Source organism: Merops nubicus, unplaced genomic scaffold (assembly GCF_000691845.1).
Source record: "Merops nubicus isolate BGI_N331 unplaced genomic scaffold, ASM69184v1 scaffold9541, whole genome shotgun sequence".
Taxonomy (NCBI): Eukaryota; Metazoa; Chordata; class Aves; order Coraciiformes; family Meropidae; genus Merops; species Merops nubicus.
Window position 1 is genome coordinate 109953 of NW_008587635.1, and position 12697 is coordinate 122649.

The 12697-nt window shown below is 38.8% G+C and overlaps 1 protein-coding gene across 1 annotated transcript; it reads right to left on the minus strand.

Annotated features, from left to right (window-relative positions):
* Positions 1–1036: 1036 nt before the first annotated feature.
* Positions 1037–12654, minus strand: FAM76B (family with sequence similarity 76, member B; the record flags this gene model as incomplete). Its single annotated transcript, XM_008948996.1, has 9 exons — positions 1037–1864; positions 2475–2576; positions 6323–6458; positions 7129–7209; positions 7406–7453; positions 9487–9680; positions 10609–10764; positions 12241–12295; positions 12590–12654. Coding segments are annotated over 9 exons (927 nt in total), but the record flags the coding sequence as incomplete, so codon positions are not given.
* Positions 12655–12697: the final 43 nt, after the last annotated feature.

The window sequence follows — 12697 nt, forward strand, 5'->3', positions numbered from 1 at the left end:
TAAATTTGTACATTAAAAAACCTCAAAACATTCCCAAAGGAGAGCAGCATTCTCTACCCCAGCTTAGCAGTTTTCAAGAAGAGCATTTATAAACATACAAAGTTGGTTTTAGGGTATAAAAATACACATATACCATATGAAACAAATAGCTTGATGTTTTAAAATTATTCATTAGTCTGTCACTGCTGTAATTTGTCTGAACTACTGAAAAGGTGTTCATAGCTCAGTACATGGGTGGACAGCCAAAGAACTTTAGACACTAGTTCTTTAATTGAAAGGTGTGTAGCTTATTCTACACAATTAAGCTTATTGAAATATAAGCAGTTACCCTATTACCAATCAGTACCCAGCGCTGAACTAAACCTCTACTCATATAAGCCTACCTCACTTTATGCCATTTCTGAACCAATTTTCCTGAACAGAGACCCTGGGGGCTACTAAACTACATTTAACAGAAATTTCTGAATATGACTGATGTCTGTTAGGAGCAGAGCTAAACTTAAACTGATGTAATTTAGAATCAAGATCTACGCAAAACATTAAAACAACTCAACCTTTGACACCACATTCACTTCCTTAATTTAAAGACCATTAGTTTTGGCTCTGTTTTCTCATTGTGTATCTTTAGTGGGGGATGAGAATCTTGCAATTCATTAAAAAGAATCATCATAAGTTACAACTAAGTACAAAATTGGACAAAGGGGAATAATTTTTTTTAAAAAACTTTGGACTGTGTATCACTAAGGATGTAACATTGGGAGTACAACGGAATTAAAATTAGCGCTGTGCCAAATGGGGAAAAATATATAAACAAACCATTCAACTCCAGTGTGGCAAATAAGATTTTGGGTTTTTTTTCTTTGTTCAGGAAGTGTTTGGCATGAGCAGCACTAACAAAATTCTACACCTCACAGACACAAGCTACAAAGGTCATCTAAAGCCAATACTCACTGTCCATCAATTGGCTAGCTCTTCACGCTGCTTCAAGCACTGCACTAGCCACTTTGTTTCAGATTCCTCTGTACACACGTTTATATTTACATAAAACATTTATTAAACATGATTTTAAAACATAAAAACCTTATGTACAAAATACCAACATTCCTATAAATAAACAGTTGGAGAAAGGCACTTGCAAGAAAAATCTACAGTAAATCTTACAAAAACCACACTGCCTCTGTAACTGTACAATAGATAATCTTTCGGTAAATCCCTATCACAAGAATGTAAAACACTAATTACTTGTTATAACTAAGAATATAACCGTTACAGTTGTATTTACACATACATATAAGCCTTTTTTTTGTTTCACTTGAGAGCACCATGATATCCGTTCTAAATTTGCATTTTGATACAAAGTAAAAGAACAGTTGCCAGAAACCAGCCTTCAGTGTCACTGCAAATTCATAAACTTTTGGCTGACATCAGTGTAGTTTAAAAGACTTTGTTGCTGCTTTGTAAAAAGTACACCTAGTTTGTTATTGCATGTTGTCCTTTTAGAGAGAGCACTGCCATGCTCTCTATGCAATTGTTTAATACTATTGCTGGCAAAAAGGTTCCAATATCAAAAAAATAAAAACATTCTTCAATCCAGTTGAAGTATTTCATCTGAACGGTAACTAAAAAAAGCTGCATATTAATTATAAAAATGTGTAGGAAACATGCCAACTATTCTGGTGTGCAAAAATATTTTTTCCACTACATGGGATTTTAAGGGCTCCACAGAATTACTCAAATTTACATTGAGTAGCAAACCCCAGGAGTAACCAGTTCCTCAAGGAGATGTTAGTATGCTCCCACTTTTGTCAAACTTTTTACCCTTCGACAATGCTGCAACCTGTTTGAGCAGTTCTCTGTTTTTGGCCTGCAATATAGATGAAAAAATGTTTTGTGAATTACCAAAATGTCTGAGGAGTGTCACGCACTAATCTCCCATCGCATGTATGAAACCAATTCCCAAAATGTACATGCTGAGAATATTCAAGGTAACGACCACTTTTCAAAGATTTGTATATACTTTTTGATATGCCTATACCATCTTTAACAGAAAAGGTAGCCACATTTCTGAAGTGCAAAATTTAGTATCTGAAGTACTGCACTGAGTATCTGTTCAGTCTGGGATTTAGAAGGCAACTAATTCATGCTTTCTTCCTGATAAATATGCTGAGCCCTTAGATCAGGTCAATAGCACACTGACAACTGATCAGGTATCAGAGATCAGACACAAATAAGTAACACAACCTTTGAGGAAGCACATGAGGCAAGCCTTTATCGAAGTCAGGAAGCAAATCTTACAGTGAGTTTGATTTCTGTGCAATTGTCTGCTGACTACTCAACTGCTGTACAATGCATCTGAACCTAAATGTGACAACAACCATTCAAGAACTTTGTACAACTCCATTGCTGTGAATGAACAGTCTGAACACATGAGTTCATCTGAAGTATTTCTCAAGTACTGATAAGCAATTACTCACCTGCAACTGTTCCACAGCTTCCTTATGAGCTTTCTCCATACTGTTCATCTTTGTCCTCAAGTTAGACTCCTGGTACTGGAAGTCTGCCTTCAGTTCTGTCAACTGAAAACATGAATTCTATGAAGATTCCTTAGACTGTCACAGTATACGTCTAATCTGTGGAAGCCTCAGGAACACTATTTCTTTACTGTTGTAGTATTGACAGCTCAGCACTTGAGAAGTAGCTTGGAAAGTATGTATATTTATTTCAGATGAAGAAAACAAAGGTACTTGTATAACCGTATTGTTTGCTCAGGATTTAGTATAAAGAAGGTTAATCCTCAACAACAAAAACTAAATGCAAGACTAAAGATTTAACTGTTCTTTCAGCTGTGAGATACTTATCACAATCTTCAGTTATGTCTCTTCAGTTATAACATATGGTAACATGAAAAATCCTTCATACAAAGACAACAAAAAATTCCTCGTGCCCTTTTCCACTAGAATTTGTCCTAAACAAAAGTATTCACTCCAGAGTTTCACTGCTTCTCGATCCACAGCAATAGTAAATTTAATTAGGTCATTTTAATTACACATTTCTAATAACACAACTTATTTTGACAGTTCGATTCCAAGTGGTAGCATTGCTGCCAGAGATCCAGATGACCTGCACTAAGACAGGTCTTTCTAAATTGTGATATATGATTTTATCCAAGCAGCTGGATGCTTCTTCTGGAAGCATGTGCAGCTTGGTGAACTACTAACAGTTTGTTGTATATGGAGCCAGAGGTTTTAGAAACCACTTTGTTAAAATGTTAGTTCCTCAAAACACCCCAGATTCACCTGGCTGTTTTGAAGCACTCTGGTCAATTTGGATTTACCAGGAAATGAAGCCTCTTTGCTAGCAAGGAAGTCCACTATAAGAAACCAGAGCATACATTCCTAAAACAACTGCCAAGACCGCTATTACCAACCTTAGCATGTGTCACATCACATGTAGTCAAAAAAAAAAAAAATAACAAAAACCCTGTCAATCAATTTGTCTTAAATATAATGCAGGTATCTTGATACAAGGATATACACCTCACTGTACACAGACTGCTGCTTGAGGTAAGTACTTACACTTGTAAATGCCAGGGGATCCAGTACAGAACCACACACCACAGACTAAACATCAGACCAAGTAGTGGTCGTGTTGTACTACAGTGAAGTGTGCAAAGAGAGGAGCAAACACACGGCCTGAGACCATTCAGCACACTGTGGTCCCTTCCTAATGACCAGGGCTCAGGGCCCCATGGGATTGCCCTGATGTCTCACGAACATTTGTTCCAGAAAGCAAAACAAGGCTGCTGCTGCAAACAATAAGACTGGTAACGACATGACTGAGATCCTGACTCATAACAAAAAATGATGGGTGAGGACTGTCTGTAGAGCTGGTGTCATGAGCTGGGTTTGCTGCCATACATCACACATTTCAGAGGTTTGGGTTTCTTTTTTTTTTGTGAGAGAGAGCTCTGAACTGTACAAATGCTGTCCCTACACAAATCTTGGGACAAGATCTTAACAGGAGTCTCTCACAGGTCTAGCTCAGGCTTTTATCCCAGTACATGTCTTTATACTTACTATCCTACAGTCAATAAAAACCTGCAGTGTATTCAATTGTAAATTTTTCAGCTTTGCAAACACTGTACCATGTGTAGCAGCAGCTGAAGAAAGTAAGTAATGTTCTGAAAGTGAGGGATTCATGCCTGAAAGAGTCTTTAAGTTCAAAAAACTATGAGGTCAAATAAATAGTTTTAGCAGTGGGGACATTAAAATGACTAGATGCTCTCCCTATGGAAACAGCACAGAATAGCTTACTGCACTGGTTATGCAGAAGTAGGTGACATGTCCTTACCTAAGCCTTTTGTTAGCTTTGCCCAGTAGATCAAATATAAAAAGAGAAAAGTGAATTTCATACTGACTCATTATCTTCTGCTGGCTTTATAACAGAGAGATCAGGGCCTTAATGCCTGTCCTTTGAAGAAAATGCCTAAAGAGACTCCATGACAGATTCTATGGTTCTTTCTCATTAACTGCTTAAAGGCTTGAAATAGCAAGTGATTCCTCACTAGGTGTATTGTAACAGTAACATAAACAATAAAATGTTTGATATCCTTTACACAATGCATTTCATAGAACCATTAAGGTTGGAAAAGACCTGCAAGCTCATCTAGTTCAGCCATCAACTTCCACAGGCACTAAACCATGTACTAAAGTACCACGTCTACAGGTCCTTTGAACACCTCCAGGGATGGTGACTCCACCACCTCCCTGGGCAGCCTGTTCCAATGCCTCAGCACTCTTTCAGTAAAAGAAAATTCTTCCTCATATCCAATCTAAACCTCCCCTGGAACAACTGAAGCCCATTTCCTCTCATCCTATCGCTAGTAACCTGGGAGGAGAGACAAACACCAGCCTCACTACAACCTCCTTTTGGGTAGTTGTAGAGAGCAATGAGGTCTCTGCTCAGCTTCCTCTTCCCCAGACTAAACAATCCCAGTTCCCTCAGCCTCTTCTCATAAGACATGTTCCCCAGACCCCTCATCAGCTTCACTGCCCTTCTCAGGGCCTGCTTCAGCACCTCAGTGTCCTTCTTATACTGTGGTGCCCAAAACTGAACCCAGTACTCGAGCAGTGGCCTCACGAGTGCAGAGTACAGGGGCACGATCACTTCCCTGCTCCTGCTGGCCACATTGTTGCTGATCTAAGCTAGGAGGCCATTGGCCTTCAGGGCCACCTGGGCACACTGCTGGCTCATGTTCAGCCAGCACCCCCAGGTCCTTTTCTGCCCGGCAGCTTTCCAGCCACTCATCTCCAAACTTGTAGTGTTGCCTGAGGAACACATAGAAGATACTGAACTACAGTTTAAAGGTGAAAACATTTTCCTTTCAGGATCAATGTGCCTTTCTTAACCACCAATGTTATGATATGCCACCATGCATCTATAATCAAAATTTTATTTAAAAATAAATTTATTTTTAATACCATTCCATAACCTAGTCAACCCTGAACAGACATTCTAAAGCCACTACTACAGTGTCTTATAAGCATTCAGTTAATGAGATGGCAGAGAAATATGCTCTAATAAAGGTGGAGCAAAGTACATATTAGTAGTTATTTTTGTTTTCTTGTTAGTCGTTAGGTTGTTCAAAGGATGAACCTCTTGTATGAGTTTCACTGCAGCCATCAGGGTCTGGCTCCTTCCCATAACTTTTGTGGATTGCCAGGCATGTAATTCAAGCTTTTCTTCTAGTCTCTGACCATCTACAAAGACTTGATAACCTACACTAGACATATGCTACCAACCTGTTAAAATCAAACGAATTAATTTTCATACACGTATATATAAATTTGGATACCAACTCATTAATCATGGCTACAGTCACTTTAGCTAAAAAGTAAACAAAAGCTACACTAAACTCAGAACGGTTACTACTCTTAAGCCTCCTCTTATCTTGTGTGCCCAGCAGCCCGTGTAGGCATCTGGGATCTTTGCTGTGACTCAGTTTAGAATATGTAAAACATAGAAACCACTTCCTGGCATTTTATCCATCACCTGTGGCACACAGTCTGAATTACAGTGAACCAGACAGCTAGCTTCTGGATGGCTGAAGTGATGGAAGATGAAATTCCTCTTTGACTTAGTGCCAAAATAGATTCATGATACAAGTCCCAAACTTGTCCTTTAAATGCTAAGATCTGACTAGTTGCTATATAAGAAAAATTTCATCCGATTTTCGTTTTATCACACCATTTTGACATTGTTAGGAATCTACAAAATAGAAAACAAAATTATAAAGTTCTTATTAAGCAGGTGCAACTTTTACCTTTTTATCTTTTTCTAAGATAGTCTGATCTCTTTGCTGCAGAAGACGTTTAAGTGACATTACTTCTTCTTTCAGCTGACTTATGAGGACAAAGTTGTCAGTTCCTCCGCTGTCTGCTGACTGATTTATAGAGCTACTAAAAATAAAAACCAATAGTTACCTGTGACATCAACGTTTTTAAAAAGTACATTTTAAAAAATTTCAAAATGGTTAATTAATAATTCCACAAAAAACCTTAAGGACTAATGCAAGAAAAGTATGTACCTGACAGAAATGGCTGCAACTGGCAAATTACCTTACTAATGGCACACATTACATACACCTGCAGAAATATAATTAAATATTAGCTTTGTGGGGGATAAGTTTGGACTGAAGCAGCCACTTATACTTTATTGGCCAGAGACAGAATAAAGATTCAGTCTCACACACTAAGGTCCAGAAGACTCCTCTAGCTACTAGGTCAGCTTAAAGCAACAGGTTCAACGCTACATCCAGCTGACAAAACACCCATGTCAGGGAATACTGTTTCATGGACAACTGTTGCCTCATACATAAGCTTTATTTAATTTTGCCCCAAACAACTTAAAAGCAAGAAAACAGTGCCACTTTTCTGCCAATAAAGTAATTTAGTTGACTGACAGGACTCAGATGCCACCCAACAACGTGTCTGTCTGGACAACAGTTTCACCTCCCTCATTCTTCAGACAAATTAAAAAAAAAAAAAAAAAAAATCAGCCAAACAACTGGCCAAAAATCACTGTTCTAATTCGTTGAAATGGCTCAGCTTTACAAAAATACAACTTTACCTATCTCCATTTGATGGCTTGGATTCCAGTTTGGGTTTTTTCTTTGGAGTTTCATTCTGAATAGCTGCAGAGGATTTATGGCTGAAATCAAACAAAATGTAGACCTAAAGCCTCATACTATATAACCCTCTAATATCACCATTTGGCACATATAAATTATCTAACTCATGCTCCTAGCTGGAATGCTAGAGATTAGCCAGAAATGCAAGAAAAAAACAGTCCTTTCAATGAAAACTGAAAGATAAATTAAAAGGAAATTAATAAATATCATATTTACCTCTGTTTCCATAGTCCCTGATCTTGTTCTGGACTCAGACTGCTGATTCTGAAATATGTGAAATGTACTTGGTGACTGACCAAACATGCCATGATTTCTACGTCTGTGAATGGTATCTGTACTTGAGAAAAATCCACCCCCCTTTGTTTTTTTTAATAAAGAAAGTTAACAGTAGAAATTTGCAGCTGGACAGTCGTATTAGCTGCCATATTTGTGACCACTCTAATATGTCAGAATGCTATAAAAGTATTTCCTGACTAAATGTTTACACTAGTGTAGGACAAAAGGGGCAAACTTCAGGACTGATGGGTAAACGTGTTGTTGGTTTTTGCTGTTGTGTTGGGGGTTTTTTTTGGGTTTGTTTTTTTTTTTTTTTTCCCCTCTTTTGCTGGTACCTCCCAATTTTTGTGAACTTTATATTGCTAGACTTGTACTCAGTAAGGTGGTCTAAAGCAGCATTCCTGGGATTCCCATGCTGTCTTATGAACATTGCCTGAAGTGGTGCTTATGTGGTGGCATAATTAAGTTCTGGATCCTTGAAAATAGCAGTTTCACAGGTATGACCATTTGTTTCCCAAGCATTTCAAAAGCAACTAGTAAACACCATTGATACAAGAATGGTAGAGTGTAGAAGACTGAAGGGAATAAAACAGTTCAATGAATCTACATCTCTGCCTTCTTGTCTCATCTTAACAATAACTTGAAATGGACAAGGAAAAAGAGTCATTTATTGCACCAGACATAATGGACCCATGGCAGCCTACAGAAAAAAAGGGGCCAAATGAGAAACACTGTGATCTGTATAGAGCTGTGCTTGCTTTTCTAACACCTGAGTATATAGGAGCTCTATTCTGCAGTAAAGAACTAATTTTTTTAATTTAATACTTACTGTATCACTGCCATATGCATTAAATTAGATTTAGCTTGTTGTAACTCAATTTTCAGCAGAGATTTGAAAGAACTGGAACAGTAAAATAACTCTGTATGACAAGAATAATCTTCTTCAAATTCCTAAACCCCAAAATCTTATTTTTCTCTTTTTTTTTTTAAGTGAAAATATGTACATTTCTCTTCTCATTCCAATATCATTCCTTCTTCATTTACTTCTATCTTTGAGTCACTCTTATTTCAGTTAGAATGGAAAATTATAAGCACTAGAAAAGTGAAGCTTAGAATGAAAGTGTTTGTGTGCCTACGGTCAGAGTGATTACCATTGCAGCTGCAGTATTTACTATGCAACACAAGAATAAAGTTGTTCTAGGGCTATGCTGCCCTAAGCTTATCTGTGAAAATAAGAATCGTGACTACTGTTGTACTGGCATAAAGCCCAAAGCAGTTCTAGGATTTATGACTAAATAAACTGGGCAGGTACATTAAGGCCGGGACACTGTGTGCCATGGCTAGAGATGCCAGGCTGAGAAAAGATGCAGAAGATGGGACAAAACCATGTGAAATGTTACCAGGGTGCCAGTAACTGAACTGTGTTGTTTTCCTGTATCCATCTCAGTCACTAACAAACTGCCTATTTCAGCAAGATTTGATTATAAAAAACAGCAGAGATACGCAAACTGGTCCTAAACTGAGGGTGGTCACACACCGGTGCTTCTGCTTCTCTGCTCCTCTGCAAGCAGATGTGCACAAACAAGTCAGAGTGAAGGGAGTGAGGGTGGGGATTCTGAGCCAAGGAGCTGCTCCTGTGCTCACTGCCAATACACATCTTTTAACCTGTGGTAGGTGCACATGAAGTAGCAGTTAGCACACAGCAGTAACTGCTTAGAAAGCCAAATACAAGTTTATCCTGAAGTAACTTGTGTCTGTGGCCATTCTCTGGGTTCCTTTTCTGAACTTGCTACCATGTTATCATTGACTAGTTTGCTGATCCTGAAGAATTTCTGCTTTTTGTTGACCTTATTCATCCAAACTGTAAAAATAGGATTTTGACAGACCACGGAAGAATAACATTCTGCTACTGCTTTTGATGCCCTGTTTTAAATAGCATTTCTTATTTCCTTTGATTCTATCACAGTACTGACAGAACACAGAAGAGGCAGCAACAGCTACTTCAGTTTTTTAATACTTACTTGTGATGACCGCTGCTGTGACGATGATGATGGTGGTGGTGGTGGTGGTGTTTTGAATGCTGGTCTTTCTCAGTGAGAGATGAAGACGACGAGTTAGAATGTGAAGATCCTAGGCTCTTCCTCTGTTCCTTTGTCTTCTGTAGCACTCTCTTGTAGGAAAGTGTGCAGAGCCAACACAACAACTTTCCGTCAACCTTTTGGGAAATAATTCACAGCAGGGTTTATTTTCCAAGTATACTTGCACTGGCAAGATGTACTTCAATATTTGCCAGAAAAATTTGTTGCATCTGTTACTTTTCAGAAAAATCCAGACATCTCTTTGGCACGAAAGAGCACTACCACATCTCCAATGTACACATAATCTTTTAATAAAGTGAACCTTATTCCATTTATTCTTTGTCACTTAAAGTTACTCTACAAAGCAGTCTTACCAAATGTTTGAATTGCTCACAGAAGTGACAGTAACTTTTTGAAGGGAGAAATCATTTTTAGTTTAGACACCATGTACCCTCCCTCAATCCATTGCAGTTCAGGCAGAATCAAGATGTGAGGCCAATGTGTTACTTGTACCACATCAATTCTTATGTAAAAACAGCATTAGTCTTGGGTTCAAGCAAGAGGCTTTTGAGGTCATTTCCTTAGCACCTTCTGGAATGACAAAGTGGCACTCACCAAAGCTATTTAAGAAAACAGAACACAAAGGGCTGCTCAGAGCAGCCTACCTCTCTGGTGCTGTACTTTAAGGCAAGGCAGGCTAATCAGCAGAGGTAAAGTGACAGATTCAAGCTATGGACGTACATAAGATCCAATGGATGAGGGGAAAGAAGGAAAAAAAAAAATCATCAAAGCACCAGGTACTGTTCAGCTGCTTAACATCTGTTCTCCAGCTACAACTGTCAACTTATGCTTAAGATTATTTAAAAAAAAAACAGTGATTTGGCGTAAGGTAGCTCAGTAGCTAACATAACAACTGCAAGTTGTGAAGTTTAATTCAAATATTGTATAGCACAGCAACTTTAACATCAGTGAGGTGAAGATACGCTCCTGTTAATCCTTCTGATCTGAAGGAGGAATGCTGCCCACTGGCAGTCTCAGCCATTCCAGCTGTGGAACAAAGCCTACCTTCCTTCTCCCCTCCTCTTTTCGATCAAAAGCACACTGCTGTTTGCACTGTTCACAGGTCTGAGGTGGGCCATACTTCTTCTCTGAGTTGGTGCAACGCTGACATTTGGTGCCAATGAAGGCTGCGATAATGTTACAATACTGACACGGCTTGGGCTGAAAAACAAGCAAGGTGAGCTGAGGTTAATGTATTTACAGCTGCTTTAATCAACACAGGTATTTCAAATCACAAAATGATGCTTCTAAACTACTTGGGAACGGCGTAACCCATCTTAGAGAACCTTTTTCCTACCAGTTCTATCTTCAGCACTAAATTTCTCCCCTAAAATGATGCTCCTGGTCAAAAACAGGCTGGACCTTCCAAGAAAACCCTGGTACATACTCAATGAAAGAAACACACAGTGTGACTGCTCACCTTCAGACCAGGCTCTTTTATTTTTTTTGTTACATATATAATGACATTTTCTCTCTGTTTTACTACATTACTAAAGAATTTAAACTTTAAAACAAGAGCAACTGAGTAATTTTTTAGACTCTAAGTTTCTGAAAACTACCCTCTCCCTTTCATTACTTAGGGACTTGATAACCCTACAGCTCTAAGATTAGTGTCCACATTCCTGCAATTCTGCAGGAAACTTATAAACCCACCAGCTTCAGGTACCATCAGGTTGGGTTTTATCGACTTTTGTGTCAAACACTCAACTAGCATAATACACTACCAAAAAATAAAATTGCTGTCAGTTGTCACAGGTTAAAAATGGCCGATTACCTTCCATGCAGTGCCATTTTTTTATGAACTACTGAGAAACACAGTTGGATGTGTCTTGCACTTTATTTTGCTACATTTTAAGCTTTTGACAGAATGGCCTTTGTTCAGTTTCCATTTACATTCACAAAGGCCTGACTACATACTAACAGCTGTTACGTTTCTCAAAGAAGCTGAATTTCATCTAACATGGTTTATCCATCTAACGTGGTCAAGTATTTTGCTTCACAAATGTCAACAAAGCGTTGTCAAGCACTTTTGTTTCACAAGATTGTCTTGATACTGCCTATAAACTAGTATCTGGAGGGCGCTCAGATACAATGTCTGTATTCATATATTAAAAAAATAATTTTTCTAACAGAATTGAAGCTGAAGTTCAAGATGAGAAAACGAAAAGTAATGTGAATACAGCTAATACTCAAAAACTCCTTTCCACTCAATAGCTTAACACTATTAACATGCACTTAAAATTTTTAAGACTTACATAATATAAAGTACATGGTATTGTATTTTCACATTCACCACTCATTAACACCACAGATATCTAATGGCCTTTTATGCCATCAAATGTGCATTTATGAGAATATGCAAAGGATAACTTTACATGTATAAAGTGAAATAACATGGGGTTTGCTATTAATAGCTATGTTGCAGTTATTCATAACTGTTAAACTGCATATAACCGGAAGGGATTTTGATTTGAAAAAAGAAACTTTAAGGCACGAAGGAAATCAAGAACTGCATTCTCAAAGGTAATCTTTTCTCCAAAACAAAGTAAGAAGTTTAGTTGCAAGAGAACTTTTTTTTTAAAAATTCAAGACATGAATGGACTCAACTTCAATACTTAGAACCAAGAGCCTACTCACCGTTCCAAACTGCTTCACGTTTTGGGCGCATTTCTTGCATATCGTATTAGTTTTGCTAAAGATAAAATTGCATAATGTTGAATTCAGCGACAAATACACACCTCGAAATTCTTTTCCATGCAATTACTGGAAAACACACATGCAAACACACGCTGTGGTCAAGGCGGTGAACAAACGAGGGCACAAATCTAACGCCGAGCCGCGCTTACGCGACACGCTCCCGCGCTGCGGAGGGCGGGCAGCTTATTTTGCGCAGATCTGCCCTCCGAGCGTCTCGCCGGCGAGTCGGAGCCCTTACAAAGGGTTCTGCCCGCGGACCGGCCGCTCCGCCGGCGGCACCCTCCCGTACCTCTCCTGCTGGAACTCGGACCGGCAGTACGTGCACTTCACGATGGGGTGGGCGATCCGGCACTCCTGCGGAGAGAGCGCGACGTTACCGCCCTGCGCCGCGGCGCCC